This window comes from Hemiscyllium ocellatum, chromosome 2 (assembly GCF_020745735.1).
Source record: "Hemiscyllium ocellatum isolate sHemOce1 chromosome 2, sHemOce1.pat.X.cur, whole genome shotgun sequence".
In the NCBI taxonomy this organism is placed as follows: Eukaryota; Metazoa; Chordata; class Chondrichthyes; order Orectolobiformes; family Hemiscylliidae; genus Hemiscyllium; species Hemiscyllium ocellatum.
In genome coordinates this window covers 67,222,275-67,250,143 of record NC_083402.1, presented here as the reverse complement: position 1 = coordinate 67,250,143, position 27,869 = coordinate 67,222,275, and the positions used below count along the sequence as shown (strand labels likewise).

General features: G+C 40.7%; 1 protein-coding gene across 2 annotated transcripts in view; it reads right to left on the bottom strand.

Moving 5' to 3' along the window:
• The window catches only part of mcc (MCC regulator of WNT signaling pathway), a 161,603-nt gene that overhangs the window by 41,088 nt on the left and 92,646 nt on the right, over positions 1-27,869 (bottom strand). For both annotated transcript variants that reach the window (XM_060837473.1, XM_060837481.1), the window contains 7 exons: positions 23,461-23,624; positions 21,382-21,588; positions 9,766-9,912; positions 9,286-9,375; positions 7,013-7,161; positions 3,531-3,671; positions 1,972-2,072 (listed from right to left, as the gene is read on the bottom strand). In XM_060837473.1, the coding sequence (XP_060693456.1) occupies positions 1,972-2,072; positions 3,531-3,671; positions 7,013-7,161; positions 9,286-9,375; positions 9,766-9,912; positions 21,382-21,588; positions 23,461-23,624 (999 nt within the window). The remainder of the gene's footprint in view (positions 1-1,971; positions 2,073-3,530; positions 3,672-7,012; positions 7,162-9,285; positions 9,376-9,765; positions 9,913-21,381; positions 21,589-23,460; positions 23,625-27,869) is intronic.

Here is a 27,869-nt window from a genome sequence, read left to right as displayed (position 1 = left end):
CGGGGAGTCCAGAACTAGAGGGCATAGGTTTAGGCTGAGAGGGGAAAGATATAAAAGAGACCTAAGGGGCAACTTTTTCACCGAGAGAGTAGTATGTGTACGGAATGAGCTGCCAGAGGATGTGGTGGAGGCTGGTACAATTGCAACATTTAAAAGGCATTTGGATGTATATATGAATAGGAAGGGTTTGGAGGGATATGGGCTGGGTACTGGCAGGTGGGACTAGATTGGGTTGGGATGGATAGGTTGGACCAAAGGGTCTGTTTCCATACTGTTCATCTCTAGGACCCTATGACTACAATGGCCACACTCCTCCAGTGATCCATAGCATTTTGGATACCAGTCTTCAGCCAGTTCAATTCACTCCACATGAAATGTCTGAAAGCACTGGATACAGCAAAGACTTTGGGCCCTGACAATATTCTGAAAATAGTACTGAAGACTTGTGCTCCAAAATTTGCCACTCTCCAAGACAAGCTCTTCCGGTATTACACAAAAAACAGGATCAATCCATGCCAGCCAATTAATGCCCCATCAATCTACTCTCAATTACTAAAATGATGGCAAGTGTGATCAATAATGATATCAACTGGAACCAGCTCAACGATTACCTGCTCAGGAACACGGTTTGGGTTCCAATAATAGGCATTCAATCCTAACCTCATTACTTATTTGGTTCAAACCAAATGGCAAAAAAAAAAGCTTGATTCCAGAGATGAGGTGAGAGCAAAAGCCTTAGACATCAAGGTTGCATTTAACCAAACTTGGTATCAAGGAGCTCTAACAAAATCAGAAACAATGGATATCAGGGACAAACTCTCCACTGGTTGGAGTCTTACTGGTACACGCAAAGATAGTTGTGCTGTTGGAGATCAGTCATCTCAGCTCCAGGACATCTCTGCAGGAGTTCCTCAGGGTAGTGCCTGTGGCCCAACTACCTTCAGCTGCTTCATCAATAATCTTCCTTCCATCATAAGGTCAGAAGCAGAGATGTTTGATGATTACACAACTCAAATACTGAAGCAGTTAACTGTTCAAATGCAACAAGATCTGGACAATATCCAGGCTTGTGCTGACAAACGGCAAGTACGTCCACGTCACAAAGATACCAGGCAACAACCACCTCCAATAAGAGACTATCAGGCCATCTCCCTCAGACATTCAATGGTGTTAACATCACTGAATCCACCAATATCAACATCTTTGGGGTTACTATTGACCAGAAACACAACTGGACTCGCCACATAAAGTGGCTACAACTGCAGGTCAGAGATTAGGAATACTGCAGCAATATCGAGTTCAATATCTATAGGTTTGAACTCTTCTATGCCCTAGTCCCCACCTCTACACACCAGACCTTATTATGTTAGAGTCTGTTATGACACACAACCCATTATTAGCCACTAACAGCTATTCAACCTCCTAGCCAGATCGTTATCCATTCCTTTGTCTGTCCAACTGTTCTCTCTTTTTGGGCTCTTTTCCCAACTATTGTTTACTCCTTAACCGCCCTCCCTACCCTATCTTCTGCATAAAAACGGCATTTTCCTAGCTACTCAGTTTTGAGGAAGGGTCACTGGATACCAAACATTAACTGTGATTTCACTTCACAGATGCTACCAGACCTGCTGAGTTTTTCAAGCAATTTTTGTTTTTGTTTCTGATTTAAAGCATCCCCGATACTTTCAGTTTTTATTGAGCAAGATAAACATATAATTGTCAGAAATGGAGCAACAGATAAAGTACTGCAACCTAGTGTTAAGAAGTTTGAAAGAGAACTTGCAGCAAGACAATCTGTATTGATATGCAAATTAAAAGACATGATTATGATGCTGATGTTGCTATATAGCTTTGATATGCACGAAGGTGAGACTGAAATATTGTGCAAGTAACTAGGTAGTGGAAGCATGTATTGCATGCATAACTTTCAAAGATAAATACAAAATAATGCATGAATACTTTGTTACCCACCAACAGATCCAACACCTGCAGCTTTGAACTGTCCCAGAATGAGTCCTTGCTCACTTTCAGCCAGTGCCAGCAGTAATTCATAGGCTTCTATGCACTGTTCACTGGGATACAAACACACCAAGTATACATGTGAGCAATCATATTTAAAATTATTCACTCAAAAAAGATTTACTGCCAATGAATTATTTCAGAAGTCACACAACACCAGGTTATAGTCCACAGGTTTATATGATATCAAAGCTTGTGATTTCAAATAAAATTGTTGAACTATAATCTGATGTTGCATATCTTCTGGCCTTACCCACCCCAGTCAACGACACCTCCACATAATGAATTACTTATAAGCCATTATTACTGTTGATACAGTGCACTAAATGACCAGTTCATGTGCACTAGTTACGTTTGATAAGCCAGAGTTGATCATTACTCCCCTTGTCTTCTTCCAGAGAAGTCATGGGATTGTTTATTTCCATACGAGAAGGAATACTGTATCTTGATTGGGTATCACACGTGGAAAACGCTAATCTGATAATGTGGCACTCCGACGGAATTACACAGAACTTTCAGCTTAGATGGCAGTGGAACTTGGACCAATAACTTTTGATTCAGGTGCAAGACTTTCAGAACCAAGCCAAGCAGATATTTTATAACATAAATGCATAAGAAAGGCAGATCAAAAAGGAATAGAAGGATACAATAATTTCTTTGGTTAATTGAGCAAACCGCTAGAATGTTCTATGGAATAGCCAAAATTGATTCACTAATTCACAGCGAACACATTCAGAAAACAATGCATTCTAATTTCGATGGATTCCAATTCCTGATTCCAAAGATGACTCATAGTTGATTTAAAACATTCACTGTTTTTCTCCCTCCACAGATAGTGCCAGACCTGCTGCGTTTCTCCATTACCTACTGTTTTTATTTTAGATCTCCAATATCTTCAACATTTTGCTATTATTAAAAAGAATATTTTAAAACTGCTACGTTAAATAAGACATTTCAGATTTGTCACATACTATTTGCTGCAGTGTGAGAAATATAGAGGTCTGCATATCTTCTGACTGTTCATTTGCTATGTAAGAACAAACAACATAACCATAGAATCAAAGAACTGCTAGAGCAGAAAAAGATGCCTGTTAGCCTGCTGGGTCTGTGCAAGAGCAACTCAGCTAGTCTCACACTCCCACTTTTTCCTTGTGGCCATCGGGCTCTTTTCTCTTCAGCTGTATATCCAATTCCCTTTTTTTTCAAAATCCACAATAGAGTCTGCCTTCAGCACCATCTCAGGCAGTGCATTCCAAATTCTTACCATGCACCTGAATTTTTTTTTTCTTCATGGGGCTTTTGGTTCTTTTGCCAATCACTGTAAACCAGTATCTCAACCCTTCCAGCAACAGGAATGAGTTCTCATCCACTATTTCATTCCCTTCAGGAACTTGAGGGGGGTGGGGGGTGTGGAAGGGTCAGAACCAAAGATTCAAATTAACAATTAAAAACAAAAACAGATACATTAGTGAAGCTAAAAGCATGAATTAAACTAGTTTCAGTTCCTTTACCTGTACTGTAGTGCAAGTCTTAACGCCGTGCTATTGGATTCATATTTACCAACTAGCATACTCATTCTTTCAGCATTGCTTTTGCACTCTTCCAGTGTTATAGTTAGGAGATCATTCTGTGATTTTAGATGCTCAATTCGACTACAGAAAAAAAAAGACAAAAGCTAACTTTATAAATCAATTGAATCAATAAAATGTTTTAACAGAAACTGATAAGTTATGGAACTGTGAACAAACAGAGGGTGTGACTGCAAATCACATCAGCTTACGTTAAAAGCTTTTTAATGTAGTGAAATAACTGAAATAAACTTTACAGCACAGAAATAGGCCATTTGATCTGCCATGCCTGTATGGACTCTTTCAAAAGTGCTATTCAACAAATCATTCCCCCAAATCCCAAATGCTGCAAATTATTTTGCCTCTAAAACATGCCCAATTACCTTACAAACGTTCCATAAGAACATAATTCCTGTACTGTCATTAGTGCATTCCAGACAACAAATCTGAAAGAGTTCTCAATTCCCCTCCAGATCTTTTATTCTGAAACCATGACAGTAGATAAGTGACCCACTTAACAGAGGAAACAACTTTGCCCAACCTACTCTTCAAATCCTGTCAAATGTGTGTAGTTCTAGTTAATGTTCTCTTAACCTTCTCTGCTTTAAGGAAACCAATTCCAGTTGAATTCATTCATTCCTGACAGTAAATGTCCACCATGTCCTCTTAAAACCTCAAGATATGGAGCCCAGATTTGCCCACAAATCCTTAGCTGAGGTTTGTAAATGTTTAACATGACTATCTTGTTTTCCTATTTACTGCCTAAGTATGCCATACAGTTTTTTTTAACTGCCTTATTAACTTAGGGATTCCCACGGTTAATTGGCACTTTCATTGGACGAGTAACCCAAAAGATCCAGTCTAATGCTCTGGCGACATAGATTCAAAGCAAATTCAAAATTTGAGTTCAATTAATTAATTTGGAATTAAAAGCTTGTCCAATGGTGACCATGACATTGTCAACTGTTGTAATTACCCATTTAGTACACATGCCCTTTAGGGCCATCCTCATCTGGTCTACCTACATATGACTCCAGATCCACAGCAATGTGGTTGACTCTTAACTGCCCTCTAAATGATACACCACATCGTATATAACAACAAAAATGTCTGATAAAAGTTACAAATGAGATAAATACTGGGCACGTAGCCAAGGCATTGGATGTGACAACGGCATAAACAGCCCTGTGACCCAGCAGCATCCTCCTGACTAAAACTTGGGGAATCATGCCAAACTTGGCAGAGCTGTCCCACAGACAAATCAAACACTAGTTTGATATAGGCATTCTCAGAATTGCACTTTCCAAAGCTGCAGGTACTAGCATCATCGGTGATCTCTCACAGGCGAGTATGATTCTCTTCCACTCTCAGGGTGAGTCTTTAATTGATTGCACAGACCAATGTGGCAACCGCAGGTTCTGTACACACATGTGGTCTTCACAGGAAGGGGGAGTGCAGCACAGCACTCCTTTTGCTATTGTCGCCTGGCTTCCATTTTTCTTCATGATGGCAAGTCTCAGGTGCTCCATGCCTTGCCAGATTCTTCTCCTCCTCCACTTTAGACAATCTTGGGCCAGTGATTCCCAGGTGCCCGTAGAAATGCTACAGATCACTAGTGAGGCCTTGAGGGTATCACTGAAGCATTTCCTCTGTCCACCTGGGGCTTGCCTGCCATTTCAAAGCTGACAGTAGAGTACCTGCTTGTGGAGTCTCATGTCAGTCATGCAGACAACATGCATCGTAGTCAATCAAAGGTGCTCAGTGTAGCGATGCTGGGAATGTTGGCCTGGTCAAGGATTCTGGTGTTGGTGTATTTTTCTTTCCAATGGATTTGCAGGACGTTATGCAGGCAGAGTCTGTGGTACTGCTCCAGTTCCTGGAAATGTCTGCGGTCAACAGACCACATCTTACAGCAGTATAGGTCAGGAACCACCACAGATCCGTAAACCATGATCTTTATGTTGGATCTGATGTTACTGTTCTCAAACACCCTTTTTCTTCAGTCTTCTGGCACCTCACCTGTTGCTATCAATGATACAAATACCTCAGCAAGGGGCCGAGCAATCACTTCCCTAGTTTCCCCAAAGGTTTAGGGGATATATGATCAGGTCTCTCTGTTTTATCCAGCTTTGTGTTTTAAAGACATCCATGCAACCTCATAGTCCGGCATATCCCATACTCTGCTATTACTATCAAGCCAGGGAATCAACCTTGGCTATTACTAGTCTTACCTAAAATTAAGTAAGTGTCAACCTGCTGATACTACAGTACAGGATTACTCGCAAGCCAAGCAGCTTAAGCAGCATGCAAGAGGCGAGTTTGCTCTGTAGTCCTGCCATATATAGACATAAATGGTGTTGAGAGCTAAACAATCCACTGGCAAATGAGGCTGCTTAAACAATCCCCACCCACATCAGTGCAATAGACAAGACTGGAGTCTTTGCAAGTAAGAATTGCCAAGGAGGACATTTACTTCAGCCTCCTCAAGACCCTCAGTATCCCTTCAAGCAATTCGATTTACTCACACAATACTAAGAAATGGCTGAAGGCACTGGATACAGCAAAGACAAGGCCCTTGACAACTTTCCAGCAACAGTACTGAAGATTATTCTCCAGAACTAGCTACATTCCCAGCCAAGTCTTCCAGGGCTAGCACATACTGAAATCTATCCAGCAATGGAATGTCCTATGCACATAAAACAGGACAAATCCAATCTAGTCAACTACCCAATCAATCCCCATCTCAAAACAGCAGCAAAGTGATGGAGGGGTGATTGACAGTGCTATCAGGTGGCAATTCTCAATACCACCAACTGCAAGCTCACCTTCAAGGCACAATACAATCCTGGTTTAGAATTATATCCATGATTTCTTCACTACTACTAGGTAAAAATCTTGGAACTCCCTTCCGAACAACATAGAGTGCACCTGTACTGGTTCAAGAAAGCACACTACCATCTGTACGCTAATTGATGGTTGGCAATAAATGCATCACATGTCAGATATCAGCCAATTCAATTTACTCCCCCAGCCAAGCTTTTCCAGTACAAGAATGAGACTGGCATCTACCTGGCAATGTGGAAAATTGCCCAGTCACCTCCTGCCCAATTTGGCTTTCAGTCTTCCCATTTGTCAATCAAGTAAATGATAACAAAGCTTTAGGAATAGGCTAATAGGTGAATTGATTGATAGATATGCACAATTCACACTTCTTCCCACTACCACAAGAAAGCATGATGCAGGAGTGCCCAGATAATTAACAGCAAATATCATTTATGAAGCTGAAAGTGGGTCAGGGGAGTTACCTTGCTATTTTGTGTTGCCACAACATTCTGTTTTATCAGCCATGTCACTTGGCATTGCCTAATTAAAAATAGTCATCTTCTCTGCCCCTCTTAAAACAAATGTTATAATGAGAGCCTTACCTGTTTAACCTTTCAGTTTCCACTTCAAATTCACGGATCTTGCTTTCAGAAATAGCTGAACCATGAGAGTACAGAGTTTGAAAGATTTCTTGGATATTGGAGCAGTCTTGCAAAGAATGGGCTAGATGTTCTGCTACACTGCTGGACACCTGTGCAAAGGAGAGCCAACAAAATTTATGATATTTGTGAAGTAAACCATTTCATGTTGAGGTATAAAACCTTAATGAGAAGTAACAAGCATAGCTGACTGCTTGAACAGCAGCATCACTGAAGGTGAAGGGGAGTTACTGTAAAACAGTCAAAAATTTCACTCCAAAATATGCATAAAACAAAAAATTTGAAGAAAAGTAATTATTCATTCCAACAATGTTTCATTAGTCACTGATACTGCTCCAGAAGTGTGTCTGATATCTGATGGCCATTACATTTCAGACCTGAAGCTCAGGATACCCCAAATCCTCCTCCATGAAAATTTCTATGGAAGTTTCTCCCTAAACCTTGATTTCTGCATAACTTTATTTGTTCACAAGAAGATGTCATCACTGACTGGATCAGCATTTATTGAACATCTCTAGTTGCCCTTGAGAAGTTGGTGATGAGCTGCCTTCTTGAACTGCTCTAGTCCATTTGGTTGGCCCACAACACCGTTAGGGAGGAAGTTGCAGAATTTTGACCTTGCAACACTGAAGAAATGGCAATATATTTCTAAGTCAGAAGTGTAAGTGGCTTGAGGGCTACTTGCAGGTGGTGCTCCCATGTGTTTACTGCCATTGATCTTCGAGATGTGAGTGGTCATCAGTTTGGAAGGTGCAAAGGAATCTTGATGAATTTCTGCAATGCAACTTGCCTATGGTACACACTGCTACTATTAGCCTCAAGTGGTCAACTATTAACATCATATGTAATAGTTAAAAAAATGTAATTTAATTTGTAATAATAAAGTTCAAGATGCTCTACCCCTTAACACATTCTTTCTTATCAAATTAAGTTGATTGTAAGAACTTCTTCAATCTCAACCTCAACAAATAAGATTGCCTGTTTGAAATACTCTTTAGGTCTTTTAGATTCTATTAAATCTGTTTACTATTATTTTCTTATCATGCAGTAATCGTTTAAGGCTGAAGATCCAGGAATGGAGAGTGGCACAATTCAGGCCAGTAAACACTAGAGAAGACAAATATAAATGAAAGCAGAACCCACTGGTTTTCCAAACAATTTTTTCTGACATAAACTTGGTGGCAAGATTCAAACACCTTTTCTTACCACTACCTCTCAAAGCTACAGTTTTGGTGGGTCGAGTGAAAACAGGATAGTTGCCAGGCTACAACAAGAATTTTGCTCAGTATAAGATTAGATTAGATTACTTAGTGTGAAAACAGGCCGAAGCACAACCCACCCATACCCCTACATTTACCCCTTACCTAACACTACGGGCAATTTAGCATGGCCAATTCACCTGACCCGCACATCTTTGTGACTGTGGGAGGAAACCAGAGCACCCGGTGGAAACCCACGCAGACACAGGGAGAACGTGCAAACTCCACACAGTCTGTCGCCTGAGTCGGGAATTGAACCCGGGTCTCAGGCGCTGTGAGGCAGCAGTGCTAACCACTGTGCCACCGTGCCACCCACAAAAAGGGAGGTTTAGCTGTTTCAACAAATGCTCAGAGGAAGGAAAACGTGTATTATTGACGCTGCAGAGCTAAAGTAACTGTTTCCAAAAGACAGCAAATCTCTCCAAATACAGGACAATATTACCGTAACAGGACTTTTTTTTTTAAATAAGAGCTAACTTTTCCAGCGTTTTCTCCTTTGTTAATTGTGGTGTCATTCACATTTCCTTCCACCTCCGGGAGGTGGTTCCTTTATAAAAGCATGAACCAATCACTACATTGCTTTAAATAATACTTACAATTTGGGTCAGAACTGGTTCTTCCCAAAGGATGAATAGAGATTCTATTCTACGGCACTTTCAATCGCTACACACGATATTTTAACCTATCGAGAATATGTTTGTTTGCAGAACAGCACAGGAATTTTTCTACTAAGAGTTCAAATAAATGGATGCAGATCTGCACTTTCAAACAAACAATCAGGAACTATGAACATTACAAGCTATAAAAGTATGATTTTATTTCCCTTTATCTAGCACTCAAAGAAACGCATGGTCAATTAGCACTTGGCCAGTGAATGGATTTCATTGGCTGAATTATGACATTACCAGATAATTCAAGACAACTAAGAACGGTTATCTCCAAGTTTTAAATACTTACTCCAATATTGCTGATCTCTGAACCCAGAACTGGCCGATCTGAAGAGGAAGATTCCGACCTGGTCTTTGACAGTTTTACTCGTTCAGCCACCTACCAATCAGGCATGACCGTCAGAATTAGTAATTGCCCTGCACACATCTCAAAAACTGCCATGTTATGAAACTAATTAATTTATTAACATATTCAAATACACCTTTAAATTGAGACCCTTGTGGCATGGTAGTATCCCTACCTATGAGCCAGTAGTTCCAGGATCAAGATCTACCTGCTCCAGAGGTGTGTAATAACTTCTCTGAACAAGTCATTTACAAAATACTTTTTAACACCTTTAAATCTACCCAAAAGCCTCTGAATAATGGGCAGGCTATCTCCATATTCCAAAGCATATCTACGTGCCTTTATATTCTAATATACTCTCAAGAGGACGGAACTAAGATTTCCCAGCTAATTACTATCAGTTGTAGACTGATAGTGACTCACCTTCGCAATAGGGAAATCATTGCTGCTACTGCTGGTGCTGAGCTCACCAGTACTGGGATTCACTGGTCGATTGGCTGCAGTCAAACGATTTGGACTAACTGGGCCAGTTGCTTGTATGCTTTGTAAACGCGTCTGCAGCTCCCGAACCTGAATTAAATGGGACAGAAAAGGAAAACCCAATGCACGTTAGTGATGTGTCATCACAGATTTAACAAAGTTATTTCAAAACAGCATAAATAAATAGGTGTTAAACTGTAATTCTTCAAAGGATAGTATACATTATTTAATGATTGCCATTTTATTTCGCAATTAGAATAAAAATTTGATTTTATTGTCTTGTGTACTCAACCAAGGCAGGGCGCAAGCTTATGGGGTTTTTTTTTCTGTGGATTTAAACTTTGGAGGTGTAGTTGCACTGCAGGACTACTGAATCCAGTCAACACTTGCCTGCAGATTCAACAACAGCAATTTACAATCTCACCAGATTTTAAATGCCCAAGGCGCTTCACAGGAGCCTATTAAGAAGCCAAATGTAAAACTGGACCATATGAGGCCGATGTTGATAAAATAGTTTTAATGGGTGGCTTAAAAGAGAAAAGGAGCATAGGTGGCTGGAGAGATTTAGAGAGAAGGTTCCAGAGCTTAGGTTCTAGATAAGGTATCAATGTTAAAATTATCAAATATTGGGGAGGCTCAAGAGGGGGAAAGAGATATACACAGATCTTTGGAGAGTTTTGGGGCTGGAGAGGATTAAGGAGTTTGGGAGTGGTGGGCCGCAGATAGATTTGGAAATATATGAACATTTTAATATCCTTGAATTGATTGACTTCCAGTCACAGAATATCAGAGAGTCAGGCTCTTCAGCCCACCATTTCTATGCCAATCAAATAAGAAACATTAATCCTACTTATTTGCACCTGATCAAGACCTATTATGCACTAGTAATTTAAGAGCTCACCTAGATGCTTCTAAATGTAGCAAGAGTACTTGCCTCCACCACCCTCTCAGGTAGCGCCATCCATATTTTCTCAGATCACCTCAAAACCACTTACTCCTCACATTAAAATTGTGCCCTATGGTCTAATTTACATCTGTTATGGGGAAAAGATTCTCACATCTTACCCTGCCTCTACCTCTCAATTTTGTATAGGTTCATCAGATCCCCACATCAGTCTTCCCTGCTCCATGGAAAACATACCCCAGCCAAACCAGTTTCTCATTATAATGGAGACTTTTCAACTCTGGTCAAGATCCTGATTAATTTCTTCTGCACCCTTTACAGTGCAATCACTTCCTTCTGACAATGTGGTGACCAGAAATGTGCACAGCATTCCATCTGTGGCATAAGTCATAACAAGACTTACTTGCTCCACTATCATACAGCTCATCTAATGAAGGCAAACATCAAATATACATTTTACACCACTGTCTACCTGTGCTGATACCTTCTAGGATCCATGGATGCCACGATGGCTCAGTGGCTAGCACTGCTGCCTCACAGCACCAGGGACCCAGATTCTATTTCGGCTGTCTGTGAAGAGTTTGTATGTTATACAGTCATAGAGATGTACAGCACAGAAACAGACCCTTCGATCCAACTCATCCATGCTGACCAGACATCCCAACCTAATAATTTCATTTGTCAGCACTTGGCGTATATACCTCAAAACCGTTCCTATTCATATACTCATCCAGATGCATTTTGAATTTCCAATTGTACCAGCCTTCACCACTCCCTCTGGCAGCTCATTCCATTCACACACCACCCTCTGCATGAAAAAGTTGCCCTTATGTCTCTTTTACATCTTTCCCCTCTCACCCAAAACCTACACCCTCTAGTTCTGGACTCACCCATCCCAGGGAAAAGACTTTGGCTGTTTATCCTATCCATGCCCCTAATGTTTTAATGTTTTTATCCTAGTAAATCTCTTCAAGTTTCAGAAAATCCTTCCCACAGGAAGGGGACCAGAATTGCATGCAATTTTCCAACAGTAGAGGAACCAAAGTCCTGTACAGCCACAACATGACATCCCAATTCTTATACTCAATGGTCTGACCAATAAAGAAAAGCATACAAAACACTTTCTTCACTATCCTATCTGCCTGCGACTCCACTTTCAAGGAGCTATGAACCTGCATCCCAAGGTCTCTTTGTTCAGCAACACTCCTGAGGATCTTACCATGAAGTGTAAGAGTCCTGCTAAGATTTGCTTTCCCAAAATGCAGCACCTCACATTTAAATTATCTAAATTAAACTCCATTTGCCACTCCTCAGCCAATTAGCCCATCTGGTCAAGATCCTGTTGTAATGAAGGTAACCTTCGCTGTCCAATACACCTCCAATTTTGGTGTCATCTGCAAACTTACTAACTATAACTCCTGTGTTCACATCCAAATCATTTATCTATATGACGACCCAGAACTGATTCTTGTGGTACTCCACTGGTCACAGGCATCCAGTCTGAAAAACAACCCTCCACCACCACAGTCTTCTACCTTCGAGCCAGTTCTGTATCCAAATGGCTACTTCTCCCTGTATTCTATGAGATTTAACCTTGTTAACCAATCTTCCATGGGGAACCTTGCCGAACACTTTACTGAAGTTCATATAGATCACAACTACCACTCTGTCCTCCTCAATCTTCTTTGTTACTACTTCAAAAAATTCAATCAAGTTAGTGAGACATGATTTCCCACGCACAAAGTCATGCTGACAATCCCCAATCAGTTCTGGTCTTTCCAAATTAACGTATATCCTGTCCCTCAGGATTCCCTCCAACAACTTGCCCACCACTGGTGTCAGGCAGTTCCCGGCTTGTCCTTACCACCTTTCTTAAATAATGGTACCACATTAGCCAATCTCCAGTCTTCTGGCACCTCACCTGTGAGTTTTGATGATACAAATACCTCAGCAAGGGCCCAGCAATCACTTCCCTAGCTTCCCACATAGTTCTAGGGTACACCTGATCAGGTCCTGCGGATTTATCTACCTTTATGCATTTCAAAACATCCAGCACTTTCTCCTCTGTAATATGGACATTTTTAAAGATGTCAGCATCTATTTCCCTACATTCTATATCTTTCCGTTCTTCTCCACAAATACTCATTCAGTATCTCCTCCATCTCCTGCGGCTCCACACAAAGGCTGCCTTGCTGATCTCTGAGGGGGCCTATTCGCTCCTTAGTTACCCTTTTGCCCTTAATGTATTTGTACCATGCCTTTGAATTCTCCTTTTTGCCAAAGCTATCTCATGTTCCCTTTTTGCCCTCCTGATTTCCCTCTTAAGTATACTCCTACTTCCTTTATATTCTAAGGATTCTCTCAATCTTTCCTGTCGATACCTGACATATGCTTCCTTCTTTTTCTTAACCAAAGCCTCAATTTGTCTAGTCATTCAGCATTCCCTATACCTCCCAGCCTTTCCTTGCATCTTAAATGGAATATACTTTTTTCTGGATTCTTGTTATCTCATTTCTGAAGGCTTCCCATTTTCCAGTCATCCCTTTACCTGCGGACATCTGCACCCAATCAGCTTTTGAACGTTCTTGCTTAATACTGTCAAAATTAAGCTTCCTCCAATTTAGAACTTCAACTTTTAGGTCTCTCTTTTCCATCACTATTTTAAAACTAATGGAGTTATGGCCACTAGCCCCAAAGTGCTCCCCCACCAATACCTCAGTCACCTGCCCTGCCTTATTTCCCAAGAGTAAGTCAAGTTTTGGACCTTCTCTAGTAAGTACATCCACATATTGAATCAGAAAACCACCCTATTATTGTTACAGATAGCCAAGATCTCCTTACAAGTTTGTTTCTCAATTTCCCACTGACTATTAAGGAGTGTATAATACAATCCCAATAAGGTGATCATCCTTTTCTTATTTCTCAGTTCCACCCAAATAACTTCCCTGGATGTATTTCCAGGAATATCCTCCCTCAGTACAGCTGTAATGCTAACCCTTGTCAAAACGTTACTCCCCTTCCTCTCTTGCTTCCCTTTCTATCTTCCCAAAGTGTTCATATCCTGGAACATTAAGCTGCCAGTCCTGTCCATCCCTGTGCCATATCTCTGTAATTGCTCTGATACTCCAGTCCCATGTTCTTTACCATGCCCTGAGCTCATCTGCCTTCCTGGTTAGGCCTCTTGCATTGAAATAAATGCAGTTTAAGTTACCAGTCCTACCCTGTTCTCAGCTTTGTTCCTGCCTGCCTTGACGGTTTGACACGCTTCTTTTCTCAACTGTACCAGTCTCAGATTGATCTGTTTCCTCAGTATCTCCCTGGATTGTCTCCTCCTCCTTTCCACCAACACCCCCACCCCACCCCATCCCCCACCCCTGCATTAGTTTAAATCCTATCCAGCAGCTCCAGCAAATCTCCCTGCCAGTATATATTAGTCTCCTTCCAATTCAGGTGCAATCCATCCTTCTTGTACAGGTTACTTCTACTTCAGAAGAGAGTCTAATGATCCAAAAACGTGAATCCTTCTCCCATACACCTACTTTTCAGCCACACATTCATCTGGTCTAACCTCCTATTCTTATTCTCACTAGCTCGTAGCACTGGGAGTAATCCAGATAATAATACCCTCGAGGACATCCTTTTTAAATTTCTGCCTAACTTTCTATATTCTCCCCTCAGAATCTCATGTCATTGGTACCAATGTGCACAATGACCTCCTGCTGGTCCCTCTCCCCTTTGAGAATATTTTGCACCTCTCGGAGACATCCTTGATTCTGGCACTAGGAAGGCAATACGTCATTCTGATTTTTCACTGTTGGCAGCAGTAACATCTGTCTGTGCCCCTGACCACAGAGTCTCCAAACACAATCGATCGCTTGGAACCAGATGTACCCTCATTACATCAGATCCAGTCTTAATACCAGAAACTTAGCTGTTTGTGCTACATTCCCCTGAAAGTTCATCACCTCCTACATTTTCCAAACCAGCATACTTGTTTGAAATGGGGATAGCCACAGAAGACCCCTGTACTACCTGCCTACCTCTCCTACCTTTCTTGGAGTTAACCCATCTCCCTGACCGTATCTGCAGCTTTTCTCCCTTCCTATAACTGGCCTCCATCACACCCCCTCCAGTTCTTATAAATTCCTCATTACCTCCAACTGTCACTCCAACCAATCCATTCCATATGACAGGATTCGCAACCAATGACATTTATTGCAGATATAATCCTCAGTAACCCTTAAACTCTCCTGAAACTCCCACATCCAACAAGAGGAGCATATCACTCTACTAAAGACAATTTTGCCCCTTCCAATCTAAATAGCACGGTCTTATTGCTTTACAAAACACTACTTCAAGCTAACTTAATACTTATGGCTTATATTTTTAAAGTTTAATCAAGCGACAGATCCCAATAATTAACATATTCTACTCATTATTGTAGATTTACAGCAAGGCTATACTTAAAAACTATTTACTCATCTGTTCCTCTCCCAAACAGGTTCTTCTAAAATGAGTTGTGAATTTTGCTGTTTGTCAAGTTTTCCTAGACACACACTGATGTCCAGCGATACATGAATTCAAACAGCAAAGGCAGTAACCATGCAGATTCACTGCTGTGTCAGTTAGCAGAATGGTTTTCTTTCTCTCTCTCCCTTACAGACCATGCACTCGCTGCAGTTGTCTGGCTTTCTCCTTTGAAAAGTGCAGTTGTTTTGACGTTTTTTCCCTGGAATTCAAGGAAATCACCTCCGGCACCAAAAATACCTCAAAAAAGGAGCAGACTGTTACGGCCAGAAATTTTTCCCATCCTCCATTTTGGATTACCCTAAATCCTTCCCTCTCCCCATGTCTATGTGAATTTCCTCTGGGTGTTCTGGTTTCCTCCCAGATTCGAAAAGAGAGAGTGTGTGTAGGTGTGTGTGTAGGTGTGTGTGTGTAGGTGGGGGGTTGCAATTGGCCATGCTAAATTGCCCATAGTATCCAGGGATATGCAGGCTAGGTGAATTTGCTCTGGGAATTGCAGGGTTATAAGGGTAGGGTAGAGGAGTGGTTCTGGGTGGGATGCTCTTCAGAAGATCCACACTGTACAGATGCTATAACTCAATGACTTATATACCAAGGTCCTTTTGTTCCTCCCTGTGGAGGACTTATTAGACCTCCCAAAATGCATCAACTTGATTTATCTCTGGTAAATGCAAACTGCCATTGCTCAGGTCAATACCAGAGTGTAACCTTATGCTACAATCAACACCATCACCAATTTTCATGTTATAAAATGACTGATTCTACTTCAGTATTCACATCCAAGTTATTAATGTACAGAATAAACAGCAAGGGTCCCGACACCGTGGTACATCACTGGTCACAGGCTTCCAATCACAAAAGTAACCCTCCACCATCACCCTTTGCCTCCTATTTGAAAACCAATTTTAGATCCTAGTTTACCAACTTGCCTTGGATCCCATGGACATTTTTTTGGGCTCTTACCTTTTGGACCAGTTGTTCATGTGGAACTTGTCAAAAACTTTATTAAAGTCCATGTAAACTCCATCAACTACATTACACTTAATCTTTTTGTTACTTTTTCAAAAAATTCAATTGCAATAATCAGACAGGCTTTCCCTCTAATAAATCCATGCTGATTATCCCTGATCAATCCCTGTTTTTTCAAATGTTTATTAATTCTATCCCTCAGAATTTGTTCCAATAATTTTCCAACTCTTGACCTTAGACTAACTGGTCTGCAATTACCTGGCCTATGTCTGATGCCTTTAATGAAAAAAAGAACATTAGCTCTCCTCCAATCATTTAGCACTTACCTGTAGTCAACAAACTTTTAAATATCTCCACCAAAGCCAAGCCGTTTCTCCCTTTACTTCCCATAGCAGCGTGGAATATTTCTCATAAGGTCCTGGAGATTTATGTTCCTTTTTGCCTACTAAAACACCTGATACCTCCTTCATATCAATGTTAAGATATTCTAGAATCTCACATTCACAGCTGAAATCTGCAGCTACAATGTCTTTCTCGTCTGCGAAAACAGATAAGGAATGTTCACTTAAGGCCTCACCACATTCTCTGGCTCCACGTATAGGTTGCCCCTTTGGTCTCTAATAGATCCCACTCTTTCCCAGTAATCCTCTTACTCTTAACATACTTGTAAAATGCCTTGGACTTTACTTAATCTCATCTGCCAAAGATATTTTATGGCCCTTCTCTGTTCTTCTAATTCCTTTTTAAATATCTCTCCCACACACAATATATTTCTGAAGCACTTCCCCTGTTTTAATGCGCTATACTTTACATAGGTTCCTTCCTTTTTCTTTACCAATCACTTGCTATCCCTTGACATCCAAGGTTCCCTGGACTTGTTGGCCTCACACTTCACTCTTAGGGGAACACAACAGCCCTGAATTCTCACTGTATTACTTTTAAAAGACTCCCACTTTCCAAATGTGGACTTACCTGCAAGTAGCTGTTCCCAGTCTGTTTGTCAGATCCTGTCTAATGATATTGAAATTGGACTCCCCCAAGTTAAGACACTTAACTTCTCTGCACTATCCTTACCCCTGTCCATAATGACTTTGAAACTTTAGGGTTATAGTCACTACCCACCAAAGCTTCAACTGCTTGACTGGCTTAACTTCCTGGGATTTGGTCTAGCACTGCCCAATGTCTATTATGACTACCTTCGTAGCATCTCCTGGATGCACTTATATCCATCCAGTTTAATCCTTTCACACCAAGGTGATCCCAGTTAACGTTTGCAAAGTTGGTACCCCCTAACAACTATAACCCTATTTCTCTCACAGCTTTGTGATTTGCCGACATATCTGCCCCTCTATCTCCCACTGATGTTGGGAGGCCCACAGTATAATTACAGCAAAGTAACTGTCCCTTTTTGATCTCACATGAGACAGTGTGGATAGACCTTAGAAACTAAAAACAGACTACGCGGATAGGGTTTAAAAACCTAACAAAATAAAAGCGACATCCTGTAACAGGAATAGTGAGAGTTTGAGAGTAGAATAAAGAGGAAGACTCTTAAGGTAAAGTTCTTTGGATTACATTAGTAGTCTTCCTCTTTAATCTACTCCCAAACACTCAATGCTCCTGTTGCAGGACCTCACCTTTTTTTTATTAGCCCATGTTGTTGAAACTGACATGCACTGCAACCGCTAACTGTTCATTCTATCCCTTCACAACGCCCTGCAGCTGCTCAGAGACATCCCCAGCCTGGCATCAAGGAGGCAACATACCATTCAACAGACAAAAACAGAAATTGCTGAAGCAAAGCTGAAGGAGGACCTAAAACTTTAACTCTGTTTTCTCTCTACAGATACTACCATACATGCTGAGTTTTTCCAGCAACTTCTGTTTATGTTTCTGATTTTCAACATCTGCAGTTCTTTTCATTTGTTGTATACCATTTGAAAGTCTCATTTGTTGCCATCGAACGGTCGGTCAGTTCCCTAACAACTGAATCCCCTATCATGAAAGCTCTCGTAGTCTTTTTGCTCCCTGCTGTGCAGCTGACCAAGCCATGTTGCCATAAACTTCGCTGTTGCAGCTTTCCTAAAGGGCTAAAACCAGCCCCCAAACCCCCAACAGTATCCAACATAATATATCTGTTTGAGAGCAGGGTGGTCAAAGTGGACTGCTGTACTACCTGCCCAGGCTTACCTGTAGGTCACCTAAAACTTTTCTGCCTGTATTACTCTTGCTTATGGTGTGGCTAACTCACTAAACTCGCTTTCCATCATATCTTCAGAATCATGGATGCTCAACTGACAGTCCATCCATAGCTGCGCAATCAGGAGCTGCAGCTGAACACAATTCCTGCATGCAGGGTCTGCATGGACATCAGCAGCGTCCCTGATTTCCCACATATTGCAGGAGAAGCATTTCACAGGGCTGAGTTCTCCTACCGTTGTGATCCTTAACAATTATAAGTGATACAATAGGAACCAATTACTCAATCTTACCTACTAATCTCACACCATCCTAACAAATTACAAATATCAAGTAAAGAACTGACACTCTGCCTCCCTCCTATAGCTAGTACCTAAGCAACCAATCCTCTTTCATGTTATGAACCTTGATATAACTACAGGAGCTGTGTCCCTGGATTCAGTGACGATTCCACCTGCCCCTCTCCCGCTGCTGCTCTGATTGAGCTTGACTTGGGCCTCAGGCCTTTATCCGCAAGCTGCATAGTAACTGCTCACCGTCAGATATGCTCCTCTTTGCTCCTCTCCACAGCTACCCTGACTGAGTTCCAATTTGGAGCCAGCCTATATCAGTGAGCAGAGGGATGATCGGCAAGCTGGATTGGCAAGTCTACAGCTTTGGATGAACTTAAGAGGGTAATGCATGAGAGGACAGTTAAGAGTGCACTGAATTTAATGATAATTGTGGCAGGACAAAGTTGTGTGATATCACAAAGATGAAAATAGAGGCTTTTAAATGACAGCATGGATATATGGTCACAAGCTCAACTCAGAGTCAAATGCTTCCAAAAGTTTGTTAAGTCTGGTTCAGCCTCAGAAATTTGAGAGAAGTGCACAATATGGGGAGCCAGTTAATTGAGATCGAAGCTGGACCCAAAGACAATGGCTTCAATCTTCCCGATGTTTAACTGAATGAAATTGCTGTTCATCTAGTATTGGATGCCAAACATATAACCTAATACTTCAGCATCAGAAATGGAGTCAGCAGAGGTCGTGAAGAAGTGGGAAGAGAAGCCATTGAAAAAACTATCCAGTGACAAAGAAGAAAGAAAATGCAATGCTACCCAGCCAACAATTGTGGCGATAATTTGATTTTGATGTGGCCAGCCATATCAAAGATTACAAATGGATTTTTTTGTCAATCTTGCATAAGATGACACTTGCAACCTTGATGACATCCATTTCAAAAATGGAATCCAGAATTCTGACTGGAGGGAGTTAGACATGGAGTTGCATGAAAGATGAGAATGGATGCAGTGAGCAACAACACATTTAAAGGGCAAAGATAATGAGGTCAAGTGTTTGCTCATTCAAGAGAGATGACGACATCAGTCAAAGCAGGATGTTGCCTTAAGTGAGAGAACTGTTAACAGTGTCAGCTAACATGGGGAGGAAAGCAATGAAAACATCTGGGTGAGATTGGCAAACGGTTCTCAGGAACTTGCTTCACAAAGGTCTTACTTAGTTGTCCACTTCCTCGTAAGTAGTTGAAGTGTGCAGAGGAGATATGAAGTTTATATTTTCAAGTTTCTAAGAGAAGCTCCAAGCTGTTTAGTACTTTCATAAGCTTAACACAGCATTGTAGCCACATGGACTGTAGCAGTTCAAGACTACAGCTCACCACTATTGCCTCAAGTAAGGAACAGGCAAACGAATACAGAGCAACCTCGATTATCCGGCATTCGATTATTCAAATATCGGATTATCCAGCAAGATCACAAGGTCCTGATACTCAGCTCAACAATGCTACCCGACATTTGATTATCTGGAATTCGATTAACCGAGCAAAATACTCATCGCCCATGTCCTTCACATAATCGAGGTTCCTCTGTAGAATACAATGATGCTCACTTCCCCTGAAGGATGAGGCAATGTACTGGGAGTATTGCATTATTTAAAAGAGTCACTGGAGCAATGCTGCACAAGATAGATTCAGATATCTGGCATTTCCAAAGGCAAACCTGCAAATAAATGGCATTTTTTCATAGAAGTGGGGGAAGGGCATGAGGCAATGGGAGAGTCAAGTGTGTCTGAAATGGGCAATGCAACCAAATGCAGGACAGATCGTCAGATACACAAACAAAATTTACAGAAGGAATAGTTGTTACTCTACCTAGAGACTACAATAACCAGAATGAATCATCAAAAACCACAGAAAGAGATAAAATAATTTACAACAAACAGTACGAAGAATATTTTTAAAAGTTAAGCTTAAACCATTAACTTACATCTTTTTGAAAGAATCATACATTCAAGAGCATTAGGCACAACCTTTTCCCCCCAAAAACTTAAAGAATTAGAAATCCATTCAGTTAGAGTTTGATTAAAAAGTACTTTTAGATTAATCAAGCCAGCAAGAAACATCTATCTGGTCTGGCCTACATATGACATTCAAACAGAGGGCAATAAATATCCGCACCATGATGACTGCTGGTTTTCAATTCAATCTTATTTTCTTAACAATTGATATCAATGTAAAGGACATTTGTTTAGGGCACAAAATAGGAGCCTTGTTCACTGTCACATCATCACAGGTGTGTGTAAATTACTGTCAATTTCAGATAGATCTGATATTTATCTGAATTGTCCAAAATTCAGGAGGGGGAGTTGGGGAAAATGATCAGCAAGAAAATCCAGGAATAAAAAACAACAAACAAATAAAAATAATTGAAAAACAAAATGAAAAAATGGAATGCACTAGTATAAATGAGAAATAACTAATGACAATGGCCAACATGAGTTTAAAGTATTTAGATGAACAGAAGATTTGGAACGTTAATATTAGTCTTGTATATTGTGCAATGTGTATGTTATTTGGCATTGATACTTTTGAAAAGTCTAGTAAATGTTTCATGTCATATGGAAGTTTATATTTGACTTGTTCACCCTATTGTAATCTTGTTGCAGAGCAGATATACTTACCCTCCTTCGCAAACGGTCCCTTTCTTCACGAATAGCATTCATTGTGGCCTTTGTCCTGTTTAGGTCATCCTCTTTGCTACACAGCATTGCCGTGAGGCTTTCGTTTTCTTCCCGAAGAGCTGCTAACTCCTTCTCCCATCGAGATCTCTCTTCAGCAAGGGTCGGATAGAAGCCACGCCCCAATACTCCCTCAATCTCCTCCACAGTCTGTTAATAATGTTAAATAAGTGCAAATGAAATGTACTTCATTATTATTGTGTGGCAGTTTTATTGTTTGCAAATTTTTTTCAAGTAACTAGGTCAAAACCAAATTTATTCGGTGGATCAGGATCAAAGCTGACCAGGAGAGATCTCCTTCAATGGATCTTTCAAACCCATCTGCAGATCAGTTTAACTCAATCAGAAAAAGGACAATATTTCTGGCGAATCATTGGTACCTTATGAAGGCACAGATGTCAGTAAAGGTTACATCCTCAGGCCCTGGGGCGAAGGGAAGATACTGCTAGAAAGTCAAGCAGTGAATAATTCCAATATTAATCTATGAACAGACAGAAAAATATATACCATGAATCTAGCCTACCCAAAACTCCAGCTAACTTCTGAAAACATTCTACTTAAAAAAACTCAATATTTATTACATTTTTCACAAAATTCTCAAAACTGTTGTGGCAGAATAAACTCCTTGCATGCAGAAATTTGTCTCATTGTGTTTGAGATTGTTTTTGTTGTATTAGCCAATGGGACTGAATGACCAATCAATCAATTTCCTTTTCATAGTACTGGCTGATAAAGGCATGTTTGCTGCACATCCAGAAGATGGATCTTTAGCATAATTACAGAACCATCACAGGGATACACACTAACAAAATTTACATGCCCAGATATTTATGAATGGTACTATAGAGGCAAGAGGGTTTTTTATAAAAAATGATATCGCATACCAAGAACACCAAGACCACGTGGGATCAATGTGAGGAGCTGTCTCAATGCCTAGTGTGGTCTACAAGGTACACTAGAGTGCACAGGTGTTTGACATAAAGCAAACACTTCAAACATCACCCTTACCTTCCATACCCATGTAGGAATGGTTTGTTCTGTACACTCAAGACATGAAAGGGAGATCAAATTGCCAGATAAACATCAAAATTTTATCATTTTACTTGGTTGGTTGCTGTTATCAGTCTATTTCTTGCTAATCAATCCATATTGTTCCTGCTTCTAAGAAGTTAAATTGCTTTTAGCTTGCTCCCATTTAGTCATTGGAATATTTCAACGTATGTAATAGGTAAATACTAATTTCAACAATGTCATTTTTGCCCTTAAGTGTGATATAATAAACAATCCCTTCTGTCTACTTAAAAGAATAAGGAGATAATTGCTGGATAAGACAAAGCTCAATATTTGCTCAAAGCTGGTTTTGCTCAACTGATGTACAGTAGAAAGGTATTGCCACAAAGTCAAGCGGACAATGAATAATTCCTATATTAATCTATGAATGGACAGAAAAATATATACCGTGAATCTAGCCTAGCTCAAAACTCTCAGCTAACCTTTGAAAATATTCTATTAAAAAAAACTCAGTACTTTATTACAATTTTCACGAAGTTCTCAAAGCTTTTGTGGTAGAATAACCCCATTACATACAGAAATTTGTGTCAGTGATTTTATGAGATTGTTTTTGTTATATTAGCCATTGGGACTAAATGACCAATCAATTTTCTTTTCATAGTACTGGCTGAGAATGGAATGTTTGCTGCGCATCCAGAAGATGGATCTTTGGCATAATTACAGAACCATCACAAGGATACTTACCAGGCAAGTTTACATGCCCAAATATTTATGTACGGTACTACAGAGGCAAGACAGATTTTTTTTTTTAAGTATATCACATAGCAATAGCAGCAAGACCATGTGTGATCAAACATGAGGAGCTGTCTCAATGCCTCAGTGTGGTATATGAGTTAAGCCACAGACCGCATAGGTGTTGTCTGATGCAAAACAAACATTTCAAATAGTGACATGAAAGTAGGCAAAATGAAATTCCTGGCCAAAATATTGTTGAATCAAGTTAATAATTACCTTTATAGCCAGGTCACAGTGCTCACTGGCAGTTGTTAGTTGTTCAATGTGTCTGTCCACTTCTGCCACTGAAAGACTGCAACTGCTCTTCTTCCTTCCACAAACTACATTCTCCAGCCCAGTCAATACCCTCTGGAGCTCTGAGTTGAGGTCACTACAGTTATCTAACATCAAAAAAAGCATAAGTGTTCAGTTCATGATTACTGCTGATAGCTTAAAACGATAGAATTTCATGTAAACTACGATATATACACATGTGCAATTCGGTCTCATGTATAAGTAGACCCCTTACTTGTGGCCAACAAATCTTGTATTTTCTATATATCTTATGTATAAGTCACAGTTACAGATCAACATTTATGAGTCACTGTGCCTGTCCTTTGCACTCTTGTCCGGCTTTCCAGTCTGCTGGCCATACCGCTCTGTTCCGGATCTTCCAGTCCCCCAGCTGTCACACTCCACTCCAGATTTTCAGATCACTGTATTCCATGGAGCCTGCTTCTGCTGTTTCAGCTACCCGCGGCTTACCGAACGTATTACAGGGAATGTTCCAGAACCAGGGGGCTGCTAACTTATTACTCAAAGATAAAATGCAAATGATAATCAAGACCTGACTACAAACTGTTTTTTTCAACATGTATCCTATACTCAACCACTGTAGATATCGAACTATATAGCACTTTGTACAAGCTGGGGCCAATTTGCTTTGTTTAACTTTGCTAATAGGAGAAAGTGAGGACTGCAGATGCTGGAGATCAGAGCTGAAAATGTGTTGCTGGAAAAGCGCAGCAGATCAGGCAGCATCCAAGGAGCAGGAGAATCGACGTTTCGGCATGAGCCTTTTCAGCTCTTAACTTTGCTAATATCCAAGAAAAGCACAGCCAGTTAGAGAGCTTTGAGGAGTAGCAGAGTCAATGTTTCAGGCATAAGCCCTTCATCAGGAATGAGGCTTGTGGCCAAGGGGGTTGAGAGATAAATGGGAGGAGGTAGCAGGGAATGCACTAGGTAGATGAAGGTGGGGGTGAAAGTGATAGGTCAGAGAGGAAGGTGGAGCAGATAGATGGGAAGGAATATAGATAGATAGGACCGGTCAAGAGGGTGGTGCCAAATTGGATAGGGTTTGGGATAAGGTGGGGGGGGCAAATGGGCAACTGGTGAAATCCATATTAATCTTGTGCAGTTGGAGGGTCCCAAAGTGGAACATGAGGCGTTTTTCCTCCAGGCGTCGGTTGGTTAGGGTTTTGCAATGGAGGCAGCCCAGGACCTGCATGTCCTTGGCGGAGTGAGAGGAGCAGTTAAAGTGTTCAGCCACAGGACAATGGGGTTGGTTGATGCGTGTGTCCCAGAGAGGTTCTCCGAAACTATCTGCAAGTTGGTATCCTGTCTCCCCAATGTAGAGGAGACTACATCAGATGCAACGGATCTCATGACATAGTTGGAAGTACAGGTAAATTTCTGTTGGATGTGAAAGGATCCTTTGGGACCTTGGACGAAAGCATGGGGAGGTATGGGCACAGGTCTTGCCATTGTCAGTTTGCTTTTAAGAAGGCAACTGAGTATGATGGCTCTCCTGGTTTCCTTTTAGACCTTGCCTGCAAGCATCTTTACTTTGATTTTGCAATTAGTTTTCTTTTGCCTTGCATCATTATTTTTATCATTTATCTCTTCTGTTTTCCACTCTATCTTGCATCTGTGCTTATGTCTTAATGTTATAATAGACCATACAGCAAATTGAGAACCTTTAGTACAAACAGAAAATTATGAAAACACTCAAATCAGGCAGTGTTCAAAGAATCGCAACAAGAACATAACACCCCTAGTCCTTACCTTCCACCCCATCGACCTCGAGATACACCACATCATCTTCCACCACCTACAAACAGATCTCACCAGAGATATATTTCCCTTCCCAGCTCTGTGTTTCAGAGAGACCATTCCCTCCGTAACTCCCTTGTCAGGTCCACACCCCCAACCAACCCATTTTCACCTGCCATCGCAAAAAGTGCAAAGAAAGAAAAGGTTAACATTTTATGTTAATGCCCTTTCATCAGAATAGATACAGTCTCACCTATGAGGGTTGGAACAATTTTGTTTTTATTGCAGATTTTAAGTATTCACAGTAGAGTCAGAGTCATAGTCAAACAGCATGGGAGCAGGTGCTTTGGTCCAACTAGTCAACGCCTATCAAGTTTACCAAAGTAAATTAGTTTAACTTACATGCATTTGGCCCATATCCCTCCATATTTCCCTATTCATGTTCCTATCCAAATGTCTTTTACATGCTGTACCTGTACCTGCATCTACCACTTCCTCTAAAAGTTCATTCCATCTTGGAAGATGAAACCAGACAGGTAATAGTGAGGAACACTGAAATGGCACAGATGCTAAATCAATACTATGCCTCAGTTTTCACAATAGAGGACAATAGCACCGTTCCTTTTGGAACAGGCAAGTCAAAGGCGATAGAAAGGGTAGAACTTAGAACAATCAACATTGATAAGGAAAAGGTACTCAGTAAACTATTATGATTGAGGGCAGACAAGTCCCCTGGGCCTGATGGCCTACATCATACAGTATTAAAAGGAAAGGGAAGGGAGTGGATCCAATGGTTACAATATTCCAAAATTACCTGGACACGAGAAAGGTTCCAGTGGATTGGAAAAATGCTAATATAAAGCCCTTATTCAAAAAGGAAGCAAAATATGGGGAAATACAGACTAGTTAGTTGGAAAACTGTTAAATTCAATTATCAAGAAAGCAATATCAGGACATCTGGAAAGTCAATACACTGTCATCAGAGTCAGCATGGTTTTATGAAGGACAAATCTCGCTTGACTAATTTGCTAGAGTTCTTCAAAGATGCAACAAGCAAAGTGGATAATGGTGATTTCTAGATGTAATATATCTGGATTTCTGGAAGGCATTTCACAAGGTGCCTCACAAAAGATTAGTTCACAAGGTTGAATCATGTGAGATTGGGGTGATTAATTAGCTTGGATAGATGGACAGAAGACAGTGTCAGGATAAATGGTTTTTTTCTTGGATGGCAAGATGTAACAAGTGGGGTGCCAAAGGGTTCAGTTCTTGGACCTCAGCTATTTACAATCTACATTAACAATACAGGGATAGAAGGATCTATAGCCAAATTTGCGGACAACACAAAAACAGGTGGGACGGTAAATTGCAATGAGGAAGAACCTTACAAATGGCTATGGATAAGTTAGGAGAGTGGGCCAAAATATGGCAGAAGGAGTTTAAAGTGGATAAGTGTGAGGTCATGCATTTTGTTTGAAAAAAAAAGGCAATCCATTATCTAAATGGGCAGAGAATTCAAGGTGCTCCAGTGCAGAGGGATCGGGGTGTCCTCATTCACAAGTCACAAAAAACTAGCATGCAGGTACTGCAGATAATGAACAAAGTGAATGGAATGTTGGCTTTTATAGTGAAAGGAACAGATTATCAAGCTAAGGAAGTATTGTTGCAACTAAACAAGGATTGGTGAAACCACGCCTGGAGTATTATGCAGAGTTTTGGTCTGCTTATTTGAGGAAAGATTTATTAGTGACATTGGAGGAAATTCAGAGGAGGTTTACTAGATGGATCCCAGAGATGAGGGGTTTGTCATAGAGAGATTGAACAGTTTAGGCCAATACTCTCCAGAATTTAGAAGAATGAGGGGAGATCAAATTGAGGTAATCAAGATAACTAAAAGGTATGGATAAGATATGGAGCAGATGCGTTCTAGGACGAGAGAGGTCTTACGATAAGGGGTAACAAATTTAAAACAGAGTCAAGGAGAAACTACTTCTCCCAAAGGGCTGTGAATCTGTGGAATTCACTAACCTAAATGCAGTGGATGCTTGGATAGTGAGTAAATATAAGGAGAAGTTAACAGATTTTTAATTGGTAATGGGTTAAAGGAATATGGAGAGAAGGCAGGAAAATGCGGGTGAGGAGCATATCAGCCCTGATCGAATGGCACAGCAGACTCAATGGGCCAAATTCTGGTCTATTCTGCTCCTGGATGGCCTAATTCTGCTCCTATATCTTATGAACATATGAACCATCCTGTGTAAAAAAAAAATGCCCCACAGGTCCTTTTTAAATCTTTATCCTCTCACCTTAAAGATATGCCACTGGGGAAAAGACCTTTGCTACTCACCTTATATATGCCACTCATGATTCTATAACCTTTGTAAGGTTACCCTTCAACCTCCTATGTTCTCGTGACAAAAGTCCCAATCTATCCAACCTCTTCCTACAGCTCCATCCTTCCATTCCCAGCAACATTCTGGTATATCTTTTCTGGACCTTCTCCAATTTAATAACATCCTTTCTAAATCCTGGTGACTAGAACTATACACATTACTCCAAAAGTGGCCTCATGAAAATCCTCTACATCTATATAA